General features: G+C 35.2%; 2 protein-coding genes across 3 annotated transcripts; both read left to right on the top strand.

Annotated features, from left to right (window-relative positions):
* The first annotated feature begins 11,096 nt into the window (after nucleotides 1-11,096).
* LOC124449032 (protein ZBED8-like) lies at nucleotides 11,097-12,448 on the top strand. Its single transcript, XM_046999975.1, has 2 exons — nucleotides 11,097-11,616; nucleotides 11,664-12,448. Exons 1-2 carry the CDS (start codon nucleotides 11,097-11,099, stop codon nucleotides 12,446-12,448), a joined length of 1,305 nt encoding a protein of 434 aa, XP_046855931.1.
* A 2,135-nt stretch (nucleotides 12,449-14,583) lies between these two features.
* LOC124449448 (serine/threonine-protein kinase/endoribonuclease IRE1-like) lies at nucleotides 14,584-27,254 on the top strand. 2 transcript variants are annotated; one of them, XM_047000366.1, is made up of 11 exons: nucleotides 14,584-14,898; nucleotides 18,050-18,411; nucleotides 18,918-19,172; nucleotides 19,678-19,803; nucleotides 20,104-20,267; nucleotides 20,898-20,937; nucleotides 23,424-23,501; nucleotides 24,762-24,854; nucleotides 25,356-25,418; nucleotides 25,714-26,423; nucleotides 26,519-27,254. In XM_047000366.1, the coding sequence occupies exons 2-11, from the start codon at nucleotides 18,093-18,095 to the stop codon at nucleotides 27,149-27,151; spliced, it is 2,481 nt and encodes an 826-aa protein (XP_046856322.1). In that variant the 5' UTR covers nucleotides 14,584-14,898; nucleotides 18,050-18,092; the 3' UTR covers nucleotides 27,152-27,254. The 2 variants fall into 2 exon arrangements, with proteins under 2 accessions (XP_046856322.1, XP_046856323.1); XM_047000367.1 differs by having other exon boundaries at nucleotides 14,586-14,898; nucleotides 19,014-19,172.
* Nucleotides 27,255-27,682: the final 428 nt, after the last annotated feature.

The raw sequence follows: 27,682 nt of genomic DNA, 5'->3' as shown, positions 1-27,682 counted from the left end.
TTGTTGTGAGGCGTCGAGGATATGTGACATGATTCTAAATTTTTTTTAAATACGGTATTTGTCTTTATCAACAACAATAGTATTCTCGGAATGAATTTCATGTTGTTAGTCCCATGCGTCGTTGGTGGATGAAAGCTTGTCATTAATTAATAAAAAAAATTAAAGAAAAAGCTAAAAAATCCAAAAATCAGAGAACGTTTATTCTATTAATGCATTATTATGTTTACAAGTGCATGGTTACACTTCTGCAATATTTTCTATGTTGTAGAATGGTACACTTATAGTTATCATATGTCAACATGGTATGGAACTCAATTTGTTAATTAATTTATAATTATCTGTTAAATTATAATAAATCACACACATCTTAAGATGATATTAGAACTACGAAGAATTTTAGCGCTAAAATATATTGTTAAAATTATGTGATTTAGAACTCAATGACCATGAAAGTGTGTCCACAATCTTTCTATCGTTTTACTGATTATTTAACATGTTCATGTTTGAAGAAATAAAGAGATTATTCACCTTTTTTCCAGTTTTTTGCAATGGTGAATTTATCGTCCATCCTTTCGTTTCTTGGAGATATTCCATTTTGACTGATTTTTGAAAAATCAGCACAATCAATAAAATGTGAAAGATATTCATGACTAAAACAAAATGTATAATTTTTTGGCGAGGGATCACGCCTCAATAAACGGATGTAATGCCCTTGCAAAATATCGAAATCAGGGTAGAAATTAGGGGGAAGGAAATACGTAGTCGACTACCTACTTTACAACAGATCCCTACTCAAAACCACATCTAGTTTCGCAAAACAAAAAAAAACTAACGTCTGCAGTGAATACAGTGGTTACTAAACTCTTGTTGACACTTTAAGTATTTACTGCGTGTTAACGTGCTTCGTTGTGTAAATGAAAATATTCCCACTAAATGAAGTATTACAAGTAAACGAATGCTTCATTTCAGTGATTAAATATTCAGCAAACCGAGGAGGTTTAAGTCTGTTTCAAACGTCGAGTTTTACATGCACCAAACGCATTAAAAACAAAAGAAGATGAGAGACAAAGAAGATGAACAAAAAAATATGAGATGAATTTCTCATTAGAGGGACTCTCGAGGTTTAAGAAGACATTTAATCACTAATCTCCATTGAAGCATTCGTTTACATACATTTGCTTTGTGATAACATGGTTGCGTAGGGAATAATCGATGCATTAAACTCTTTCGTTGGACAATAATTTAATCAATTTTTGAGCACACTTATATGAATAATGACAAACATTGATGGTGTTTGAAGCGAGCATTGTTTTTGTGGTCAGTGATGAAATAAAGAAATTTATTAAGCTATTTAAATGTAATTCTGTTATTGAATTGCTTCAATGAAACTGCATGTATATGAATTTGCTTTGCAAAACATATTGTAGTTTATTATTGTTGAAGCTATTGATGGTTCATCACTGGTTTTCGCAAGTTAGTGACAAGAAATTTTCTGATGCGACTGAAAGACGATTTCTGTCATATTTCAATGACATAAATTTTTAGGCACTGAGATAGCCTTAATGTAATAACGCAAGTTTGCATGGCGATTTTGAACTATAGGGCGAAATATTTAAAGAATTAGCAACAGTCGAGCAAAGGACTTTTGACTTGGTAGACTTGCCCTCGAAGTATTTTGGTTTTAAAGGACTTTCCAAAGACATCATGCTATGAACATTTTTCATTCAGTAGAACTGAACATGATTCAGCCATGGAAAAGGGAAAATGCAAGCTGAAGCAATTTCTACATGCAAACGTAAATAAAATGTGAAAACAAGACGTATCGTTTTTTTACTGATGAGGACATGATGAGGTATATTTAGTCTAAATGTCCCTATAAATATATGGATGAGAGATATTTAAAAGGGGCGGATTACATGGAGCAATTTCAGCAAGGGCCTGATATAATATCCTATCAAAATATAGCATATGCGATTACATGAGAACAATTCCAACCCGGGTTGAAGAGTTTGTCGTGTAATCGTTTCATCCAGGGCAATCTTCAACTGGAAATATTCACGTATGCGTGAAAATTAACGACAACTGGCGCATAACTGGCGATCATGACTCGGACGAAAATCGTAAAAGGCCGGACTAAAAATGACCATATAATTAGATATAATCACAAAAAATTGCTGAAATTGCTCCATGTAATCGGCCCCTAAACATCCCTCATCGCTATATAATTGAGGGAAATATGTCAGTAAACGTCCCTGTGATAACAAAAGATCCCGAGGCAACCATGTCATAACAATTGCTTATGAAACAAGAAATGCTACAAAGTCTATGTTTAGCTATCTGACATAATACAAGGATTATAGAAAACTTGGTTCAACATTTTCTTGACATGTCACCAAAAAGAATGAATTTCGCATGACAATACCATGCGTGTTGTAGACGGCCTCGAGATTCTGTTTGAAGTATTACTAATTGAGAATTTTTTTTATTATTTCATAAATGCTGGTTTCTTGCGATTATATCCTTTGAAAGTTGTCCTGTTTAAAGTAGGTGAATTTTTCTCACAAAGAAATTTTCAAATTGAATTTAGGCATTTTAGCAGTAGCCATGTTTAAGTAATAATTTTAGTTACGCTACTGTTTACTGTATAAAAACAGTCAGACAACACACATAAGAATTCTGGTGGCGCTGAATTAATATTTTGCTCAAAAAAATATTTCATAAAAATAGAAAATTCTTAACACTATCCATAAAAATTTGGCTAGAATTTGTTTAATATTTTTGCTTTAAAGTTCGCTTCAAGCATCGAATAACTGCCGTGATATCTACACAAATTACAGTCTTCTATATGCAGTGGCGCATTACTCAGTAAGCTAAGAAGGTTGAAGCTACAGCCCCGCCTTTTTGAGAGGCCCGTACGTTGTATTTAGACATAGCTTTTACTTTTGTCATTACGCACTTGGTGAATGTTCTAAAGTTCGACCATGTATGCTGTTTTAAACTGTACGATCTACTGTTTTAATACTTTATTTAGGGAAAATATCTTCATTATCACAACAAAAGATGTTAACTCGCAAGTAAATACTTAACTCAAAATGTCAAAATGAGTTTAGTAACCACTGTAGTCTCTATAGACGTTATTTCTTGTTGTTTGGCTTAGAAAACAAAAAATGTAGGTAGTGAACTATGTAATTCCTTCCTCCTAATGTCTACCCTAATTTCGTCTTTTTGCAAGTGCATTATCTTTGCTCATTGGGGAGGCAGGAACCGTGTTCCCTTGGTCCGTTATTTAGATTTTGGGCTTCAGATACAAAAATAAAGAGAAGATAAGATTTAGATGATATTGTGGTAATTCTATTTGAAACAATAAAAAGAAGAAGTTCGGTGAAGTGATTCTTGAATTACTGCATGAGAGTGGAACACTGAGAGCCCAAGTAATTAATCAATTTTCCTATAACATGCTGTAGGTAAATAAATCGCTAGACTTGGTGCGATATCTCTCCGTTACATCACGCTTGATTATTAAGAGCTCAATCTTCAAATTATTGATTCGTCGAGATAAAAGTTTGAGGGGAATTTTAGAGCAGAAAGATTTAGGCAACCCTTTGTGGCTGAATGTATTATTATGAGTGAAGAAACTTATAAAATAATACATTTTGTTTTAGTTATGAATTTCCTCTACATTTTGTTCATTGTGCTGATTTTTCAAAAATAAGTTGAAATGAAGTATCTTCAAGAAAGGAAAGGATGGGCGATAAACTCATCATCGCAACAAGCAAAAAAAAAGGTGGGTAATCTAATTATCTCTCCAAACATTAACATGTTAAATTCTTTGTAAGACAATACAAATATGGTAAAAACATTTTCATGGCAATTAAGTTGTACACTAAAACAATTTTTGCTGTATAACTCAGCGCAAAAATTGTTCTTCGTGTTTCTATTTTCATCTTAAGTGTGTACGATTAAATCTCTTTCAAATTATCTGCTGGAAAAGGTTTTTGCAAATTATTTCTGTTTGATTTTCTGTACAACGTGTGGACACTCAAATGAGCGCTCATAACAACAAGTTATTGCCTAGCAGTCTATCATATAGTAAGCTTAGTAACTTGAATGATTAATTTGTATAGGTAATAGCATTTGCACGAGAAGCTATATGCTTATTCAATTTCTCAATTGAATTCTTCAGAATTGTGACCAGGGATATACCGGGCGGAAAGCGAACGTTAAATATAAATATCAAAGCCCAGCAAAGTGCTTTTAAAAGAGCCATTTAATGCATAAAAAAATATTTTTTTGAAAGTGTAACGTTTCGTCTTGACTAATCAACAAAATGAAACCATCTCTTAACGTCCAAGGAAACTCCATTGTCCTTCAGTTGCTTTAATCTAATTTCGTCCGTCCTCATGTCTGTATATTTTATGATTGTTTGTGTTTTGTTTTTTTGTTTCTTTCGTGTTTCTACCTATCCCACGTTATACCATCTTATCCAATATTTACTAACACGTTTTCATCCCACCATGTAATTTAATATTATGTAAGTAGCTATTATATATATATATCCCTCTATACTTGTAATTCAATTGAATCCTGTTGATTTTTAACTTTTTTAGCAGCGTGCGTACATTTTAGCCGGCAAGTTATCAATATCGACTGGATTGTATTTTTCAATTCCATCAAATCTTACAGTTCATAACACCGTAGCTTGCAACACACCGCTAGTACAAGGTATCTACTGTTAGCAGTGTTCATATTTTCATGCAGAAACACTTTGTAAACAGTGAACTGTAAACTCGCCAGCCATAGAAAATCTACTTAAAACTCACGCCAGCCGTTGTAATTGCTTTGTTTACAATACTTTAACTTTCCCGCCTTCAAAATGTTTTATTATGATTGGCTCTTAGATCGCTTCTTTGTCTGACTAACCTATCCGGAGCACAGTTTTCAAAACTAAATTGCACTGTATTTCTCTATTTTTGTACTGTGTTTCACATTTTTACACTGCTGTTTACGATATATTGCACTGGTCTTAACCAATCAAAATTGGGAACTTTTTCATGCATATTATTAGAACTGTAATTGAAACAAATATTTGCTTTGTCTAAGGAAAGTTTCGTTCAGAATCAATCGAGCGAATGAAATGGGAATACGCACATGCGCAGTGGCTAACCACAATTAAACACAAAATGTCGTTTATACGTGCTCAATTAACTACGTCACAGCTCATTAACATACTGATTAAGATGTTCGCAAAAATTCCTGAAAGTTGCAATTTTCAACATTCATAAAATCATTTCAGCATATTAAATTTGTATATATAAACGAACAAAAGAAATCAGTAGGGCAGAGCTGAATATATGAATATATATACCCCAATTAGCGTTCTAGTTTCGCGCCTGGATGCTTACTTCTAAAGTTTAGGGTGGGACACAAATCACACGTTAAAATCGACGAATCATGTTAGATATTAACTGCTACAAAAATGTCATTATTAAATCATCAACTTCGATGTGCTTACAATGATTGGAGAATATAAATGATTCTGGGCATAGTCTGATCCTGAAATCTCTAATTTGTACCAAAAGACTCGTCGAGATTACAATCTGAATTTGGTGCAGGTACTGGCAAATTTACAAGAGCCGTTCTAAAAGCGTTGAAACAACATAGTGTGGAAAATTTCAAACCATCGCGCTGAAACTACTAAAATTAATGTGTAATATATTAAAACAAATGGTACGTCAAGTTGAAATAATGCAATGCTTTGCAAGTGATTTATCAGGTATGTCTCCCCCTCCGCTCAGCACGAGTACACGCGACATTAGAGGATGTCCCACTAATTTACAACAAAAATTGTGAAATTAACATCCAACATGCCTATATTGAAAAATTTTGTATATCTCTTCATAGGTATGCTTGATATATTTAAACCTATATGATCAGGGGGTTTGTGCATTGGTCTTGTGGGTAGCCGCTGCGCATGCGCGTTCTTCTGTCCGTCGTAATCGTCGGTGATGGTCGGATATACGAACGATGGCGAACTATATAAGTAATTGCGTTGAAAAGCGCCAGAAAAAGGGCAAATCTGGCCGTTGACTGAATACGGAAATTGTTGAATACGCTTTCAGACTGTATATTTCTGAAAACGCTTTCTGAGTTGAATACGTGTTCATTGGCAATCAGTTGTAGTCTCCTCAAATATATACGGTGACCATTGATGATGACCGGTGACATCAAAACTAGACTCCAGGCTATAAACGTCGTGATTTGTGCTCTTTCTTTCATACGTATCACTCATTGGTATCAGACCATATCAGACTTTATTTCAGTGATTGCACAGTTCAAGTCATATACTTTTCTCCTATAAGATATTTTATGGACGTTGAGAAAAATTTTCTATCCAGTGGATAACGCTATCCAGGCTTCGTGCAACCGGCCCCTGGTATTTTGGCGATTTAAGGTATTCGTGTGGACCTTTGCGTCAGTTGGCCGGAGTTTCATCATCACTGTTGAAGGAGACTTAGGACTTTGCGGTATTAAGACTGAAGTTATTATGATTTTTAACGATCATTTCATTCAAATGGAAAATGTTAACGATGCTGCTAAGTCATGGTCTGATCCCGAAACCCTAGTTTGTACGAAAAGACTCGTCCAGATTACAATCTGGATTCGGTGAAATATCTTTTGTAAAAAGTAGGCGCTTTAAAGAAACATTCTGCTCCTGAACCTTTCACCATTGTTGAACTTGGTGCAGGTACTGGCAAATTTAAAAGAGCCGTTCTCAAAGTGTTGAAACAACATAGTGTTCAAAATTTCAAAATCATTGCGACGGAACCAATAAAATCAATGTGTGATAAATTCAAAGAAATGGTACCTGAAGTTGAAATAATACAATGCTCTGCAAGTGATTTATCAGGAAACGTTTTCAAAACTAATTTTGCTCGAATTCATGAGAACAAGACGTGATTAAACAAGTAAACTGTCAGTTAAGAAAATTTTCATTCAGAATTTACCGGAAAAAGACAAAAGCTTACCGTAAGAATGATTTAATGTCGAAGCACGGAAAATTTACCAAATCATTGTAAAGCTTCAGCATCTGTAAATGTATAACAAAACAATTATTAAAGTAAATGGTTTGAACCCGGGAGTATCGTTATATGTTTGTAAATGATGATCGTCCAGGTTAATAAAGTCCTGAGAAGGACTGTTGTTGTTGATTTTGAATGACGTTTCGACAACCTTAGCGGTAGTCGTCTTCATCTTCTTTGACTCTGAAGATGACTACCACAAAGGTTGTCGAAACGTCAGTCAACAACATCAAAAACAGTCCTTCTCAGGACTTTATTAACCTGGACGATCATCATTTACAAACATAAAACAATTATTGAATTTGTCTTTTGCTTCATGTGAAGAATCATTCTGATCTGGGTCTGACTACTTCTTATTATCATGATGAATCTCCTATAATAACTGTTAATATTAAGTGGCAATCCTCACTTCGGGTGAAATGGCGCACTTTGATTTGCTTGGAACCATTTTTGCCAGCCACACCAACACAGGGACAATTTTGCCAATATAAAAAAGCTTCCATACAAACAATGTTTTTTAAATGAATGAGAACTATTCCAGTGCGGCCCTTGAAAACTGCTTTAATTGCTGGCGAGAGGGGGTGGGAGGCTAGTGCTAATCTGACTTAGCTCGAGTTGATAACAAGATTTATGATAGAGAACATGGACGCAGGATTGTCATAAGGAAATGAATTTGGTCCTTACTTGGCAAATAATGGCAATACCAATCATTACGCATGCGAGAATATAAAACGATGACTTTTTTGATGCTTTTCATCTCTGGCGCAGTCCTACTCTAGACTGAAACTGTGCAAGCAGGCCATTTACAGTAGCTCTCTGTTCTGCTGTAAAGGAACTATCAAAGGCAACTTTTTCGAGAAGTTCGATGACACAATGATATCGCGGGAGGAAGACTTTCAAACTAAATTCATACGAATTCCAGCGAACTGTGTTGATGCGTTTCAGCGAGGGGACTTTAAGCTATTGATCTTTCTGTATCGTTTCAAAAAGAGTATGGACATTTTCAGACTGGCTGAACAGGGAGTACACTTTCTCCAGATTATCGAACAAACAACTCACATCAATAGCTGAGCTAGCTGAATCAGACAGGACAAAGTTGAGCGTATGAGCGTAGCAATGCGTATAAACTACATGTTTACCGATTTCATCTCTAATAATTGCCTGAAGACCATTGTAGCAACCACTCATATTTTATGTCCCATCATAAGTATGAGAAACTAGCTTAACAAATGTGACTCCACGGGATTGGAATGCTTCCATAATGCACGTACGTAGTAGCTGAGCAGTTGTACCAGAAGCTCATTCACAACACAGCAAATGCTCAACTATCAGGGTCAACTATCTAACACAAATGCTTATGTTGTTCATGATGACTTGTAGTTTGTGTAAGCTATCAAAACCCATGCTTTGCATTTGCATGAGTAATTGACATTTCGTGGTTATTTACCACGCTATGCTGTTTCTTCCAGTTAAAAAACCCAGATGAAACAAACGCTTTTCCTTGATTACTACGAGCTAATTTATCATGTGATGATCTGTCAGTAAATAAGAGGCAAGATATACGGAAAAGACTGTCGCTGGACAAGAATACGCAACCCATCTTTGTCTTTTTCCATTCTTATGAATGAAAACGTTTTGGGAGCAATATCTAGAACGCTTACAAAACATAGTTTTCCTTAACTGCAAGTTTAACTGGTTTGGTTGGCAAGGATCCATTTTTATCAATGGGATTTTGTCCTGAGTACACAGCACCAAGCCAACAAGTGATGCAGGGACAACGGTTGCATTTATATCGATGACTAATTTGGGATGGAAAAGAGTCTATATTGGATAGTGAACAGCTTTAGTGTTATCAGTGCTTATTTGCACCTTTTCTAACATTGGCACCTTTCCTGTTTTCTCCACAGCTTTCATCAGTTTTAGCTCGTCAATATCACTTTATGCATCATTTTTCGAACACGGTTGTACATTTAGCTTTGTTATTAAACTATCAAACAAAGCTCTGGTTCCTACATGTTCCATAACTGCACAAGATTGGTCTAATTTATCATGATCCTCTTCGGGAGCATCAACAAATTTAGTCCAACTGGCGGAATTGCATTTATTTCCATTCTGCCGTACGTTGAAATAATTTGTCGTAAAGGAGCTGAGCTGTTTGTTTTCATTTTCTCTGGTCTTTTTTGCTCGTCTAAATTCAGCTCAAGACTTCTTCCATTTATGTGGTTGGTTCTCAGCCATGTCATCTGCAAAATAAGGATCAGTGTGTAATTGAAATTGCATAGTATTTATTATAATCATGTATGGAGTGCGATGTAGATATAGGCAACTTTATCATTAGCAATTTTTTGCCAGACACGGGAGTTCTTTATTTTCTTGATTGAAAAACCCTAGTGACACATTTTAGTTGGGATTAGAAATTTCAAAATTAGATAACAACAACGTTTATCTATAGCATAGTTTTGACACCGTCTTCGCTTTCGCTTTCGACATCAAAATGGGAACAAAAAACTGGCTGTTATACTCAACAGATAATCCGAAACATCAAAATGATCAAGTAACAGTCTTGTAATAGGGTTTCTATTGGACGTCTTGACATTCCAATTAATGATTTTAGCGTTGTATTGTATTTTAATATTGTGTCAAAGAGTAGGAAATAAACTGAAACGCTATTTTGTTTTTGTGTATTATATTTACCGATTAGCGAAGATATTATTTACACCATTTGTGTGTATTCTGTTATGTACAATTTATTTGCAAGCTTTTATAGTTTTCTTAAACTAGGTGCAGTTATTGTGAGGCTGATAAAGTACTGGAAATTTAAGTATACTTACGTAATTATAATTTAAAGTGCGTAAGTTTAAGTAGCAGGTTTGTACATAGGACAAACATCAAAGAAAATCGAAACAAGACTCACAGAACACAAAAACGCCATAAAACGACGAGATCCGAACTCACTACCAGCAGAACATACCCATGGAAACAACCACACATTCGACTGGACAAAAACTAATGTACTCGGACGCGCAAAGACTAAACGCGCACGTGAATTTAAAGAAACTTGGTACAGTAAAGACAACGACACAATTAACAGACATATCGACATAGCCATCATATACTCCCAACTAAAGAAAAAGGACAACAAAACTAAAAAACAACACCAAAAGTGCAACATCACTCTCTAATAATATGAACACCGATCATATTCACAATACACCAAAACCCATGGCAACGCAATTCACCCCATCCAATCACATTACTCCACCCGCTAATCCAATTAGACGCTCTATGCGTCTACAAGCTAAAAGCAAGTGTAAATAGATAAATTCTGTTTCCGACCAGTGTTGCCACGCCTTGGGATTTCTCCCAAGATCTTGGGATTTTCTGCTCAAGCTTGGGATCTTGGGAGTTTTTTTCGAAATATTGTAAAATCTTGGGATATTTTGTTTAAATATTTTATAGGTAATTTTATCTCGTATTATGAATTTATAAATAAGTGTGACACGTATTTATAAATAAGCTTGACAACCTTCACACCCTCCCACTGAAGATGCCGTCTGAATCTGATGTTTATTTGAACATAATATAAGTTCTTTTACCGTGGATATTCTTTAAATTAATGTACGTGTATTCCATAAAACGCTGAAGCATTTCTTTCGATCGAAAATATTATTAATTGGTATTGCATTTCTTGGTTGTCTTTACTATTGAACAGTAGAAATCAGTAGGGAGTGAATATTAAAAATAATTTTTAAAGTGGAAGTTTGACAACCAAAATCTGACATCACCGCCATGTTTTTGACAACCGGGTCCAGGCCCCTTGTTCCCTCCAGTTCTTGTTCAACTCAATGTATTGAACGCGAACATTGAACATACAAAAAACTTTTTCCTGTATGGTTTTGTAAAAACAAAATGGCGGCCTTTTTCTGAGGATTCAAGCCTGAGGTAAACTTGACTTGTTTTGCTTCATTTGGGTGGGGAGCTCAAAACACTACAGTGCATACACATTTCAGAAGCAAAATGTATGACGAAGAAAGCATCTCAAGTGATAAGAATGATCATCGTCCATCGAGAAAAAAAGCGAAACCTGAAGATAAAAAATGGTACAAGCAATCGTTCAACGATGCGTGGTTAAAAGATCCAGAATTAGCAGATTGGATTTCAAAAGATCCTGGAAATAAATTCACAGTGAGATGCAAAGTGTGTGAACATACATTCAACGGTCCCAACAAGTCGGCTTTGATGAAACATAAAGCAACAAAGAAACATACTGATGCATATAAAGCCAAGCAAAATACTTTGCAAGTGAGCAAGTTTTTTCAAAAGCAAACAGGGCCAGATGTTGACGAAATGAAAGCAAAAGCTGAAGTTTTGTTACCTGGTTTTCTAGCTGAGCACCGAACGCCTTTTCTTCAGGCTGATCATCTCAGCGAGTTAATGAAAAAAATGTTTCCCGACAGCAAAATTGCTCAAAAAATGCAGTTAAAAAGAACAAAGGCATCATATGTTGTTCAAGAAGGAATTGCACGAGAGGAGTGGAGTCAATATCAGCAATCTGTCAGAAAAACAAGTTTTCTCTGATCGTAGACGAATCCACAGATATTTCAGTCTCCCAAATTCTTGCTGTTGTCGTCAGATTTTACCATGAAAGGAAAGTGATTGATGCTTTATTGACTGCCCTTGAAGTAGAAAACGGCACTGCTGATGGATTGTATGCGGCTGTTAAAAACTTTTTTCAAGAACGAGCCATACCACTAAGTAATGTTGTTGGTTTTGCTGGCGACAATTGTTCAACAATGATGGGCAAAAATGGAGGTTTTCAGGCTCTTTTAAAAAAAGATGTACCTGGTGTATTTGTCTTTGGTTGCATTTGTCACTCCTTTGCTCTCTGCGCACACTATGCAAGTTGTCGCCTACCTTCATGGTTGGAAGCATTTGTGAAAGATGTCTGCTGTTATTTTTCCCGTAGCAGTCAGCGACAACACCAGTTCCGTCTCATACAAGATATTGTTGAAGCGCCTCGTCATAAAGTTCTCAAGCTTTCACAGACGAGGTGGCTCTCCCGAGACCAAGTTGTTGCCAGAATTTTAGAGCAATGGGATGCATTAAAACTTTTCTTTCAATCTGAGTCTCCATGTGATCGTGTAGACGGGGCAGTCAAGATCTATGCAACCATGACGACGAATGGAACCAAGCATATTATGGCATTCCTAAATTACATATTGTCAAAAGTGGACAGATTAAATGCTGAATTTCAGGCTCAAGATTTCAAGCTGCACACACTGTACAGTTCTATATCGGATGAGTATAGAAGCATTTTGGCCATGTTTATCCACGACAAAGTCGTACGAGAAACTGTGATTACTTTGTGACCACCAGAGACCTGACACGGCGTAATGTCTTTTTCAATATATCGTAATAACGTTTGAAAGTCGTCATAGCTCATTCGCATCATTTCTTTATATCCTGCGGTATCCTCCATTCTTAATTCCTTAACAATGTTGGTAAAATAGCCCTTTTCTTTTCTTTTCTTCATCCATGGTCTTGTTTTTCCTCTTGTCCAACTTCTTTTGTTTTCCTCTAGAAGTTCTACTACACATAAGGCAGCTGCACAACGACGAATTTTGTGATATTGATGAATTTGAAAATTAGTGGCCGCCATATTTATTCGAATTGCGTAATGTTTAATCATCAATGATATAAAATGTTGTTTTCGTTTGACCAGTAGGGCACAACATCTTCCAACATCTTCCAACAAAGTTGGATGGTGTTAGTTGAAAATGTTGCGCTCGTTTGACCAGGGCTTTATATGCCACAGACTCTCTTAAAGGCACGACTAATTCCCCAACACAGTTTTGGGATGAGATCAGAGCTATTAAAGATGGTAACGGCAATAAAAAGTTTGAACTTTTGGGAAATTTTATGTGCAACCTGCTTGTTTTGCCTCACTCATCTGCCTGTGTCGAGAGAATTTTTTCCCAAGTTAACATGATAAAGACTCCTCAAACCAACCGCCTACATTGTTCAACTTTGAGGAACAGATTAATTGCAAGACAAGCTATTGCTCGACAAAGTGCGCATTGCTACACGTGGGAGCCGTCTACGAAACTTGTAAAAGACGTACAATTTGGTCATTGTCGGAGGGAGTACTTTAAGAAACATTGTCAGCGTCAGGAACAGGAAGAAAATGTGACTGATGTGTATGACATTGTAAATGAAGAGACTGTTGAGATAGGGTCTGGTTAGCACTTAGCATGTTGTCGATTTGGCTGTTTCAACGATGTTACCATCACCATGTTTGACTTTTTTATGTACTGTTGCGTTTTACGAACTATATTTGATCATTTCAACACTTATATACATAAACTATCGATTTTTATGAAATTAAAATTAAAACAAAAATCAATTCATTCCAGTCCTTACATTATGCGTTCATTAGTGCGGCTAATCGTGTACCCATGACAAAGGGGTCCCCCAGAAACGACTGTGGGGGATCTTGGGACTTTTTGCTCAAAATCTTGGGAATTTGTAAAATAGTGAGTGGCAAGACTGTTTCCGACGAAGGTTCGAAGCAACGAGTCAAAAGCTCAATAAAATTATTTGTGAAATCCTGAGAGACCTTTATTTTTGAGCAATATTAACTGGATTATCAATCTTTAAACATAATTATTCACATGTATATGCTCTTCTCAACTTCTTATATTAAAACAACATAGTATGCACAGTCTCGGCGTTGGCAGATCGTAAGCCATCTTGTCTGCGATTGTTATTTTGCTACTTTTGACATTGTACGACAAATAATGGATGACATACTTCTTTCACATGAAAACTGGCTGGATTCATGATGGATTTTAACGATCATTGCTAAATATATTTAAACAATTCGAGCAGATTTACACATATTTGACGCTTCAGTGAATTTAGAGTAAGATAGCTTTTACTAGATTTTGCCGGATTTTTCAACACACCTAATTCATATGGCATTTTCGCGACTTCTTGTATATATATGTACATATATACATACTTTGTTGGAGTGTTCGAGTACGACATTCACAATCGATGCAAAATTTATCAATTCATACAATATTTGACATAACGCGCTAGCTATGTTTGTGACCCCTGTCGTTCGTGGGGGGATATTATGTGGAAGAATGAAAAAATATTTTATTTTGGAGTTAAAGTCTTATAGCATCATTCCATATGATGCAATGTCTAGTAAAGTTAAAAGTCTAAATATGAAATTTTGAATTATCTGGCTTGCAGTGATGTACTGTGCAACCACAGGCATAGGTATGTTTGTTATTTTCAGATAACATCTCTAATTGCCACTTAACGTAATTAAATCACAAATACAAAACAATTTCTAAGTATTCTTACGTCTTAATAAAATTAAAACAATGATTAAAAAAGTCACGTCTTGTTATTTTTCTAGCGCAAAGCGAAAATTTTGCCGGTGAAAATTGCTAGTCGAATAGTTTATATCATTGTCATCAACAGTCAACTGTCTTACTACAGTTTTAAACAAACTTATAGAGGAAAGTAATTTAAAGTGAAAAAGGATTCTTTAACAGTTGGCGACGTTTGAAAACCAGCAGGATGTTGAATTTTTTTAAATAAAACACATTTATATGTTAAAGAAGTTTTGTTGTATTATTCTTTCATCTGAATGTCAATCATGATGGAATCGACTCCTTCAAGTTCCTTGGAAGGCCATGAATTGAATGAAATGAGCGAACAAGCCCAGCCAGTTCGTGTAACGTTTGATGATGTGTCAACAGCTCAGTCAAGAATCTGAGATAGCGTTCCTCAAACTCTTTGTCAGGTAGCATGATACAGTAAAAGGTTTAAACCCGAGGGTATCGTTAAATGTTTATAGATGTAGATCGTCCAGGTTGGTACAGTCCTGAGAAGGACTGTTTTTTTTTGTTGTTGACTGACGTTTCGACAACCTTTTTCATCATACTAAAGTAAGTTGACAGTGAAGTTTTGTTTAAATTTTTATTTTACAAAAATTCGCAACATTATATTGCCTGTTACCTGGACATTTGAAGAGAATGGCAACTTTGGATGATTACTTTTCATTTGGATTAGTGTTCTATTTCATGTTGGTTTTATGGTGACTTCTTTACAGTTCATACATATAAATTCTAGATTCGCTATTGAAAATAAGTTCATCTGACTATAGATATGAGAGACAACTTTTTACAGGGTTTAGTAGTTTGCTAAGTAAACAAAATGCAACTAAACATTTCCATCTTTTGATGTCGCAGAGCCTTATCCTTCAATCACATAGTTTTGTATTTGACCATCACAATCGATGCAAAACGTAAATATTCATAAAATATTTGACATAAAGCGTTATCTTTGTGACTGCATGACGTATGTGTGGGAAAATTATTTGAAAAATGAGAAAAATGTTTTATTTTCGTTTCAAGTCTAAGTAGCACCATTCTACACACCAATTTTGTCTCGTGAAGTTAAAAGTCTAAGAAATGAAAACTTTGGCATTGCAGACAAACAGTGCAGCTACAGATCTAGAGATGTTTTTTATGTTCAGATTACATTTCTAGTTGCCATGTAATATAATTAATTTACAATTACAAAGCAATCTTTCACTATTCCTAAATAGCTTACGCAACGTTAAATCTTGTGTGTGAAAACTACCGGTCGAATAATTATCATTCAACAGTCTTACCGCAGTTTGCGATAAACTCTGAGAGGAAAGCCACCGAAAGTGAACAATGATTTTTCAAAAGTTAGAGACAATTTTAAAAATTCGTGATACGTTTGCTGATGTGTGAACAACAGCTCAAATTAAAATCAGAGTTCGCGGCCCAAACTATTAAGGCCGATTTCCATTCAGTGCAAATTGTCGCGCGATCGTATTTTTGAGATCACTTTCTTTTCAATTGCAAGCTCTCAACCGGAACAGTTTTACATAGCTGAACACTTTGCACTGAATGGAAATCGGCCTTTAGGTTTTGTAATGTAACCACCTACCTTCTTCATTATATATCGACTTACACTAACAATTAGAGACATCACAGAAACAAAACATTTAATGTTCAACGTCAATGTGTACGTTCTACGATCTCTTAAACTACTTTAATTTATACAAGATGTTTTTTAAGGATATATTTGTTTTTTTTGAATATAAGGTTACTTTAGAAATAACAGAAAACGCTATTAGAAATTCACAGTAAAAAGAAAAGGGCTGTTTCAGCCCACAAAATTGGGCCAAATTATTGACCCCAGAACGGCACATAAAATTAGTGTCGAATTTAGCCCTTTAAGGTGGAGGCATATGTGCCAAGTTTCCCCAAAGCGTAGCTAAAACAGCCCCAGGTAACAGGGCACTTGTGATATCTAACATTTTTTCGATTATTTTATTTTTCGATTAAAAATAGAATAAGTGATTTCATTTAGTTCAAATTGAACCATTATATTCAACATTACTGTGTGATTTATGTGGTTGTATACTGTACACTTTAAACGAAACCCATTTTAACGAAAAACTGTTCTTTGCCTCTTGCTCCTTTTTTAGACTAAAGTACTACCTACGAGTTGGTTTTCATTATTTTTGCGATGAGTGTAGTTTCCCCAATCCCTTCTCGTCCGACACACAACGACAGAATGAGGATAGAAAGACTCAAATGTGCATTGACATTATTATAGTATTTCTTATATTAAAGAATATGACAACATTCAGGTTTCATATAGCAATTTGATCTGATCTTCGTAAGAAGTTTCCGAATGCGCTTACTTTTGCTAGATGTCCGAGTGTGAATTCCGGTATCATGGTATTCATGTCCTTTCCTTGAAAAAATTTTGTGTTCATTCTTGGAACAATGGAGGAAGAAATTAATTTTTTAAGGAAGTATATAATTGTATAAATTTGTCCTTATTCATGGTCATTGCTGTAATTGATTCATTCCTTTGCAGTGCACATGACTTAATGTTAAGTTGAAACATGTCTTTCTGTAATAAAACATTTTTGTCATTTATCATGAATGTTTGGCTAATCTTAATCTGTAAAGATGATATTGAAATTAATGTTTTTACTTTTTCAATCTAATGTTGACATGATTGCTGTAGTTAAGTAGGCCGGGGGCTGATTGATTCTCATTTGACAGGAGGGGTGCAGATTTTTCAAGGGGGGTGCATCATTGTTCTGGTTAAAAGTGCCAGGGCTTTAGGCATGGGCTTACAGATGAGTGAACCTTGTGAAATGAAAGTGGCACTGGCTTTTAAGTATTTTTTATAAAGTTAAATAAATTATAAATCCTGGTTATATAGCTGTACAGTACTTCCTTAAATAATGAACAGAGCTTCATAAATTATGTAATAAAATATTACCAACGACAAGTGAAACACAAATACAACAGTTGCTTTCACACATGGTAAAAAAGGGACAAGAAAATAAAAGGGCAAACTAATTTGACATGACAAAGTAACTCAATGATAGTAATTCAATTGCAAATGGTGGTGGTATAAAATATGTAATTGCCTTTAAAATGATAAGCTCTGCTTTTTCCTTAGTGTCTTATTGTAAAATTTCCTAGTCTATAATTCTATTATAAAAATGGTCTACACTATGTATAATACATTTCAGCAATTTTTGGCAATGCTAGAAAATTTATTGTTCACCCCATCTTGCAACCCCCGGAAAATCCATATCTGAAGGAGGCAATTCCACGTTTTAAGATATTGTATGAAGCTCTCTGAGATCTCGACAATTCCATGACAACCCCCAAGAAATTCTTTTCCGGTCAAAACAGGCACACTCAGAAATCAGCATGCAAAATATTATATTACAACATACTAGCCTGGATGATCTACATCAAGAAACATGTAGTTTTTATGGAATTGGTCATAGATGTATTTGTATTTTGATGTATTTATGTTGGTCATGTATTTGTATTCCTGGCAATTGAGCCTCATTCATGTGTTTGTCTTTTTATTACATTTTAAAGATAAACGTCTCAAGGCAGTAATCCTAACCAAAAGGAATCCAACATGTCATATGTGTACGTCGGCGACGAGTTTCGGCCAATAAGAGTCACTGATGATGCAGGAATAAGAACGCCCGTTGTTGAAGGGACGAGGCCGGCAGATAGTGAAGATTACTACTTCACTGTTGAGCAAAACATGAACGATGTTATATACAATGATGTTGCTGATGTTGATGTTTCTAATCTTAAAGTACCGCTGTCGCCGAGGCCGCCACTGCCTATACTAAAGACCTATGCTACCAGATCGACAGAAAGCTTAAATGCAAATGGCGTGAAGATGAAGAAATCACCACCGTTGCATAGACGCTTTGGGATAACTTCCGGTATGTAGTTACATTTCATGGAAACACTCGTAAATCCATACTTAAGCTAATTTGTGACAAATTCTCGACACTTTTCTACGCCAGTAGAATCGTAATATGGTTTTCATCGTAATTCTGTTAACAGTTAATTTAAACCCAAATTTGGTTTATATTAATTGGAATGTTTCTACTGTCGTGCTTTAAGTCACAACGAGTTATTTTTACCTTTGGTCTTACGTGAAGATGCTTTAATCAAGTGGTCTTCAAGCGACTGAGTCTTTGGAAAGATGTGACGTCATACTGTGCGTGTGTGCTCTTATAGATCTCAGCCCTAGACCAATCAAATTGCTTCACGCCTTTCTGTTATTATGTAAAGACGTCGAGATGCATATATTTTACCGCCTTTGAAGTCTTTTTGCATTTTCGATTCGTTTCGTGTTAAGTTTGTCCATATCATGCCTACGTCTTCTTCTCTACAATTAAGAAATACAGTGATGTTGCTGATGTTGATGTTTCTAATCTTAAAGTACCACTGCCGCCGACGCCATATCATGCCAACGACTTCTTCTCTACAATTAAGAAATACAGTGATGTTGCTGATGTTGATGTTTCTAATCTGAAAGTACCGCCGCCGCTGCCGCCGCTGCCACCGACGCCGCCACCGACGCCGCCACCGCCTATACTAAAGCCTTATGCTACCAGAAAGACAGAAAGCTTAAATGCAAATGGCGTGAAAATGAAGAAACCACCACCGTTGCCTAGACCACTTGGGAAACCTATCGGTATGTAGTTACATTTCATGGAAACACTCGTAAATCCATACTTAAGCTAATTCATGACAAATTCTCGACCCTTTTCTACGCCAGTAGAATCGTAATATGGTTTTCATCGTAATTCTGTTAACAGTTAATTTAAACCCGATTTAGTTTATATTAATTGGAATGTTTCTACTGTCGTGCTTTAAGTCATAACGAGTTATTTTTACCTTTGGTCTTACGTGAAGATGCTTTAATCAAGTGGTCTTCAAGCGACTGAGTCTTTGGAAAGATGTGACGTCATACTGTGCGTGTGTACTCTTATAGATCTCAGCCCTAGATCAATCAAATTGCTTCACGCCTTTCTGTTATTATGTAAAGACGTCGAGATGCATATATTTTACCGCCTTTGAAGTCTTTTTGCATTTTCGATTAGTTTCGTGTTAAGTTTGTCCATATCATGCCTACGTCTTCTTCTCTACAATTAAGAAATACGGTGATGTTGCTGATGTTGATGTTTCTAATCTTAAAGTACCGCTGCCGCCGACGCCGCCTATACTAAAGCCTTATGCTACCAGATCGACCGAAAGCTTAAAAGCAAATGGCGTCAAAATAAAGAAATCACCAATGTTGCCTAGACCCCTTGGGACACCTATCGGTATGTATTTACATTTCATGGAAACACTCGTAAATCCATACTTAAGCTAATTCATGACAAATTCTCGACCCTTTTCTACGCCAGTAGAATCGTAATATGGTTTTCATCGTAATTCTGTTAACAGTTAATTTAAACCCGAATTCGGTTTATATTAATTGGAATGTTTCTACTGTCGTGCTTTAAGTCATAACGAGTTATTTTTACCTTTGGTCTTACGTGAAGATGCTTTAATCAAGTGGTCTTTAACGACTGAGTCTTTGGAGAGATGTGACGTCATACTGTGCGTGTGTACTCTTATAGATCTCAGCCCTAGACCAAGTGAAAGAGAATCCAATGCACCCGAAAAAGACGAAACTGATGGAGAAGAAACCGATCTTCCTGACGGTTGGAAGGCAATTCCAGACTTAATGGCAACTTATTATTGGCATAAGGTGACTGGCAGGCTTCAATATGAAAAACCTCAGGTACAATCCAGTTTGTTTACTCGAATGATCATTTTGTTGAATCTACGCGCTACACTCATGTGCATCCTTCACGTGTTTTTTTCTTAATCCATAATGGTTTTGCTTTGTTTCAATGCGGTTGGGCTCATTCAGTTGATGTTTTCAACTGAAATCGCCCTCTTTTGCTGTTTATTAAGCTCAATTAAATGGCCCAACAATGGCAGATTGGTAGTGTTGATTGAACGTTATTGCCTGTTTAAGCGTAGATTAAATTATTTGATTGTGGATGCAACAGTATGGCTTGATTGTGTAGTTGGAGTATATTACTACGTAACATGGTGAATAGCTTGTGTAGCTTCCCCTCAATTTTGAGAACATAATACTTCATCAAAGTATAAGATAAAACTTAACACGGAAAAAATTCATCTTATAAACTCAAATTCGAGTAAGTGTAAATAAAATACAATTAAGAGAGGCTTGATTTAACGGGATTCAAAACTCGTCGAAAATGAAAGACAGTTTCTAACAGTGAAAGGCAAAGGTATATAAATGTAACATCACAGCAAGTTTATGTTCTTAATTACTTGTACGTGTGATGATAATATTAATTTAATTTATCAATAATAAAAATTTATTTTAATACATTTTTAGTTAGATCGTATAAATCGAAGATCAAAGTCATCTGTATCAGGTAAGAAATCAAAAAATATCAATACACGTCAATTATATAACTGCCATCGTCACTTATTTGTATCAATGTCAGCTTCATTACAATTACTAAATGATTTACAGTTTTTATTCAAATAAATTTATAGTAATATTGCTGAGCAACATTATCTGTGTTTGTGCTGCATGCTGTAATGTCAAAGATTCACGATGCAAAATGGTATTTATATATGCAACATTTAAACTATATCTATTTACATGCTACATCCTCTCGCTTTCCTAACTATATACTTCATAATTTTGGCTTAGACGTAGTGTTGTAGCTCTTTTAAAACGTGATTTCATCAAAGTCTCTTGTTCTTTGTTTGTTTGTTTTTCATTTTCGTATATTTTTATATGCGCTGAATTTCTTCTTTATGATGCTTCCTTTTCTGATTAAACTGTAACTTCGTTGTTAAAACAGAGATATGTTGATCCGAATGAAGTTGCAAATGCACACATACACGAAATATTAGCCCTGCTAACTAATACTGGTGTTTCAAAACATAAGAGATGTAGAAGAATCTTACATATACTCTTACGTACTCGAATGAGACCGATTGTTTTATCAGGTGATATCAAGCAAGCATTCATACAAATAGCTATCAGAGAGATTGATCGAGACGTAATGAGAATCTTATGGATAAATTATCTGCAACAAAAAGAGATGGTCGTATATCGTATGACTCGAGCGATGTTCAGAGGTGGTCGAGCCCATTTTTACTTGGAGGAACTTTAAATGTTCAAATAGAGAAATTTGTACAATAATATTTGAAGTGTGTCGAAGAATTATCCGACGGGACTTATGTAGATTATATAAATATTGGTAGTGATTCAGTAGAAGAGACTATAGAGACCTCAAACAGCATTCAAAAGAGATTCTTAGCAACGGACAATTTGTTCTACACAATTGGCATTCCAGTGCAGTTTAACTTGAACGCGATATAGCAGAGGAAGGGGAGTCTACCTATGCTAAAGATACTTTAGGAACTAAATGTTCAGAAACTGAACTTCTCGGACTGGTATGAAACAAGCATGAAGATACTTTGTCTATCATCATCATCATCATCATCAGCCTGTCACGCCACTGCTGGTGGATGGCCTCCACATCTTTCTCCACTCTTCACGGTCTTGGGCTCTCTGGGTCCACATGCTGCCCGCTCTCTGCTCGATGTCATCTCTCCATCTCCTTTTTGGTCTTCCCTTGCCTCTTTTTTTGTCCCACGGGGTCCATTCAGTTGTTTTCTTTGCCCATTCATGGTTTTTCATTCGGGCTAGATGTCCTGCCCACTTTCCTTTGGCTTCATTAACTTTCTTGATGACATCTTTCACTATATCACTACCAAACAAAAAGTTCAAATGACCAAGCGAACGGTTCTTCAAAGGATGGCAAATCTGTATTACCTGTTAGGTGTTGCAGCTCTGTACCTTCTCATAGCGAAAGTAATCCTTCGAGATATCTGTGTTCGGAAAATTGCATGTGATGCACAGTTGCCGGAAGGTATCAGGAAGCGTTAGGAAAAATGGTTGAGGAGTGCCAAGTGAGTTTAATTTTCCAAGAAGCATTCTTCGGAAAAGAGTAGAGACTACAGCAATTTACATTCATTGGTTTTCCGATGCGAGTATCTTGAGATGTTGTGCAGCGGTGTATGTGGTGACAAAACAATGCGAAGTGGTTTCGCACAGGCTGTTGGTATCAAAGGCAAGATTAGCAAAACGCTAATTAACTATTCCAAGATTGGAACTTGTAAGTTGTCATATGGTTTCCAACCTGATGAACAAAACACAGAAAGTCCTCAGCTATCTCCCTGTCGAAGCTGTTTACGCGTAAACTGATTCAACCGTCTGTCTACAATGGATCAACGGTGGAGGTAACTACAAGCAGTTTATTTCAAATCGTGTGAAAAAATAATGAGAAACAAATTGAGTGGAAGTAAGTGTCAACCTACGAAAATCAAAAGTAATGAAGATAACCATTCCAAAAAAGATCGATTTCATTGATCATATGCTGGAAAAGTATGTCCCGTCCAAATCTGTACGAGCTGTAGCATAGTGTAAGAGATTCATTGACAACTTAGTAAGTACTAAGAAAACAAGTGGTGCATTATTGACAGAAGATAATGAAGTTACTGATCAAACAAGCTCAAGCTGAAAACGAGTTGATGGAGAATTTCAAAGACAATTCTGTCAAATCTAATCTTAAAAAAAATAAAGACCTAATATACATGTGTAAGGGAAGAATCCAAGGGAAATATCCGGGGTATCTTCCAGCAAAGCATTTATTATCTAAGAGCGTTGTTAGACGAGCTCATATAATAACCTTACACGGGGTAGTGGGACTTATCATGATGAAATATGAGATGAAATATGAAATAAATCTTATGATATATTAATTACGTATACGTTTACGTGTTATAATTGTATTTTCATTATCTCAATTCTCTAAGTGTAATACTTTTATGTCATTGTAAGAATTGCAGTCGGAACTGTTGACAAACTGTGAACAGAAAGTCCTAGAAGACAACGGTTATGACAATCCTGAAAACAGCGGTAGATAAAATTTTCACTTTGTCGCTTTTAAAAACAAAATTAAAACATCCATTATTAGAAAAATAACGTTTGAACCTAAGCAAAATGATGATAATCTAGGAGTTAAGACAAAACATGAGAGATGCGGCTCACATTATGAAGTGCCATATTTAGGTTTAGATGGATATTTTCATCAAGCTTTTTATATACCTTTCCTAGCTTAAACTTTTTAAAAATGTCAACTTTAATCTTGTTTTTTATGTCCATAAACTAGTATCAAAAACTAAAGACTTTTAAAGGAAAATATACTCTTTCTTTATTTTCAAATTTTGGTCGAACAAGAAATAAACGATTGGTCAAGTTGGAGAATTTTTGTCACCAATAAATAGAGAAAATTTCACATTATTTTCTTTTAATGTTCAATCCAAACCAACTCTATTTGGTTAGTTTGACATTGGGATATTATATTTAATTTCGAGAATGATGTTTTATATCAGTTGTCACATTTAGATTTTGCAATTATCTTTTGATCGAAAAAACGATGAAATCTGTCTTAAAAGTTAGAACAGAGTGAAGAAATTCTGTCGTCAAAATATGACTGTTTTGATGTATCTTACGTTGGAAGTTATAAATTTTAAACACAAGAAATGTGCTTCGGAAATTTTGACTCATTTTTGGTATCAGCTTTTAAATCTTACAAGATTTGAGTGCATTATGTAGTTATGAACCTCTATATTTCAAGTTTAAACTTTAGCAGCTTTACAATAAATTTTACGTAAGATACAAAAAACGACTATACGTTGACAACCAATATTTTTTACTCTGTTCCCATCTTTTAGATACTCTTTATCATTTTTGCGATCATATGTCCACTAACAGGCTTCAAAACGTAACGAAGTTTGAAGAAAAATTTAATCTTTCTTTAATTTTAAATTTTTGTTAACCAAGAAACAAAGCCGTCAGATTTTCTATCTTAAATAATTTGATTGCATTATTAAGTAATTTAGAAACATGTTTATTGTTTACAAAATATACAGTTGTTATCGAAATCCTGTATGCATTAGGCGAGTTCAAGCTTTTTCTGTGTATTTTATTTTATTCGTTGCACTCATTGAGGAGTAAGGATTCAACCTAAGGAAAAACTAAGAAGAAAGGGGTAGATGAGACAAAACACAATAGATTTTCTTCCCATTAATCGCTAACCGTAAAATATTTCAAAAGTTCTTTGACGTTTGAACAAAATTATTCACTGCTGCTTTATTTACTATATGCCAACTTTAGATTCGAAAGATCTTACAATGGGAGTAGGTATTGAAAGCGTTGATGAAAAGAAAAGTGAAGACTTTAGTGGTTGTGGAAATGCTAAATTTAACGGTAATAATAGTATTTCTTTGTCAGATTAGGTTTCAACCTTAGCAAAATGCTGCAGTTATTTGGGGTAAGACGAAAATAGCTGACACTCATGTAAAGGGTTGTATGTGCAAGTTTACATGCATATATCATGAACTGAGTGTACACATATAGATTGATCACATCCTAAACTTTAAATTGACCTGAGCTAGCTAATTTCTACCTTTTTATATCTTTACAAAATAAGAATATAAAAAATAATATTGTAGACTTGTCGAATTGAGAAAATTGAAAAACTATTAACTTTTTAGCAAATGATTCTGGCCAGTTAGGGTAAAGTGAAATTCCCTTTTCTGACACGAAGTTTCAGATTCAGATGAATCATTTTCAAAAACCTTCTGAATTGTTATTGTTATATTTTATATTGGATTTTTTTCTAAACGCCACCCACAATGTCTAAAACATACATTTCTAACATATTTCCGTTGGATAAAATATTCTCTATTGCATATTCTTCTGTTGAAGTGGCAGCCATAAGCTCGAGCCCATCAGAGTTACTAAATGTTGAATCTCTGCAGTCCTCACCAGGTAACATTTGTTTTTCTTCTCTGTCATCATAATTATTTCACGTCCTACTAATTTACTTCAACGTCTTATGATAAATTAGTGATTATTGTAATTAAGTTTTAGGTATAATCTTAACATATTTTGATTTCATCATTAAGTAATTTATGATTATTTGATGGTTGATGAAAACTTAATTTTGCAAAATGAACATTCTGTATTCTAGTCCTTCGGGAATTAAAGGAATTTGTGCTACTTTTTTGTGTTTATTGTTTTTGTGTCACTCACCTCATGAAATTAATACTTTTGCAATTTTCAGAAAAACAGTCTTCGAAGTGGAAATGCACTGACGAATCAACAAAGCACAAAAAACTGTTGCTAAAGTTGATAGAATATGACCGTAATCCCAATGTCAAGGTTGAAAATGTGGGCGATGTACGTGTAATTTTCTCAGACGAGTTTTGCATCGGCAAAGGAAATAATGAAACCCGTGTTTATCTTGGACTGAGAAAGGATGGTTTCGGCAAAGCAGTGAAACGAATACGTCGAGATAACTGCCTCAATGATGCACTGCAAGAAAAGAAAGTTTTAAATGAATTCAATGCAAAAAAGTCAAAATATGTGGTAAATTATTCCAACATAGAAGATGAAATTGGATCAGAATATGTGTATTTAATATTAGACTTATGTGAAGAATCGCTTGAGAATTTTGTGAATTCTTCTTCTCAACCTGATCTTCAAAAAGCTCTTCCTGAAATTCTAAAGCAAATTTTAAAAGGATTGGCGGATCTTCATAGCAGTGTACAACCTATTCTTCATCGTGATTTAAAGCCATCCAATGTTCTCCGAGACTCACAAAGCGAATTTCTCATAGCCGACTTTGGTATCAGTCGAATATTAAAGAATGATTCTAAGACATATAAAAGCATGGGTAACATGGGAACTGAGGATTGGATTGCTCCTGAATCATATTGTGAAGATAAAGATTCAGTCGATAAAGGACGATACAAAAAAGAGTCTGATGTATATGTAAGTGCAGGAATGTCAATATTTACAAATCACGCATAAATTCTATTGTGTTAAATTATGGTTTTTGCTATTAGCCGCGTTTTCCATTATTGTAGAATGCAGGAATGGTGGCTTATTATGTTGCAACAAAAGGTGAACATCCTTTTGGAAATAAACGGCATAGATTGAACAACATGTTGAATGGAAACCTTGTTGGCTTGGAAAAAATCAAGGATGAGACACTGAAAGATCTTCTTTCGTGGATGTTAAATCTAAAACCTGAAGATCGGCCATCTGCCATTCAAGCGTTAAAACACCCATTTCTTATGTCGGATGACGACAAGTTTGACTTTTTATGTAAAGTTGGAAACCAACAGCCAATAAAGACAAGAGATACCAAGTCAAGTGTAGTCAAACAATTAAATAGCAAGTATTCAAATTGGAAAAGTTTCATAGACACTGACGTATATGATTATTTAAGAACAGACGAGGTAAAGAGAAAAATGTTTAAGTATGGTCCTTCATTGACAGAATTCTTGAGACTTATTCGAAACATAGGCCAACATTGGTGCGATCTACCACGGCCAAGACCACAACCATTTTATAAGATTGGCGATCACAAGGCATTTTTTCTCAAAAAATTCCCCAATCTCCCTGTTTGGGTGCATGCTGCTGTGAGGTCAAATGAAGAATTTAGAAACAATACAGAACTCAAGAACTTTTTCAATGAAAGCAAACCACATCAATAAATAGTTTCAAACGGCAACATGGATCAACTAGTTCACGCAAATCTGCTTCCTATATTTTAATGAACATACAGATCATATTAAATTAGCACATTATTTCACGTTATATACCAGTACCTGTGGCATAGCACAGGGATGACTTTTTTATGTGTTTGGGTGGGGGTGGGTGGGTGCTGACCCTTTTTAGCCTTTTGCTAAAAGGAGACAAGAGAAGTACCAATTTCTTACAAACTGTTTATTTACTAACCTGATTTGTATGTAATAGAGCATACTTCCACATATCTCAATAACTGGTATGAAAGTGACAGAGTCAATACTACAAAAAGTACCCACAGAAATATGATCGAAACTAAATCACGAACCCCTTCCCCCCCCCCTTTAAAATTTGTCCAAAATTGTAAATTTCAGGTTTTATATTGCAGGACTATGTTATTTGGGCTTTATCTTGTTCAGTCATTTAAATCTCAAACTACTCAAAAAAATCCAATTTTTTACCTCGCTTTTTACTGAATGAAATACATGACCTCCACAACT

Source organism: Xenia sp. Carnegie-2017, unplaced genomic scaffold (assembly GCF_021976095.1).
Source record: "Xenia sp. Carnegie-2017 unplaced genomic scaffold, XeniaSp_v1 HiC_scaffold_23, whole genome shotgun sequence".
Classification (NCBI taxonomy): Eukaryota; Metazoa; Cnidaria; class Anthozoa; order Malacalcyonacea; family Xeniidae; genus Xenia; species Xenia sp. Carnegie-2017.
This window is presented reverse-complemented; position numbering and strand designations above follow the sequence as displayed.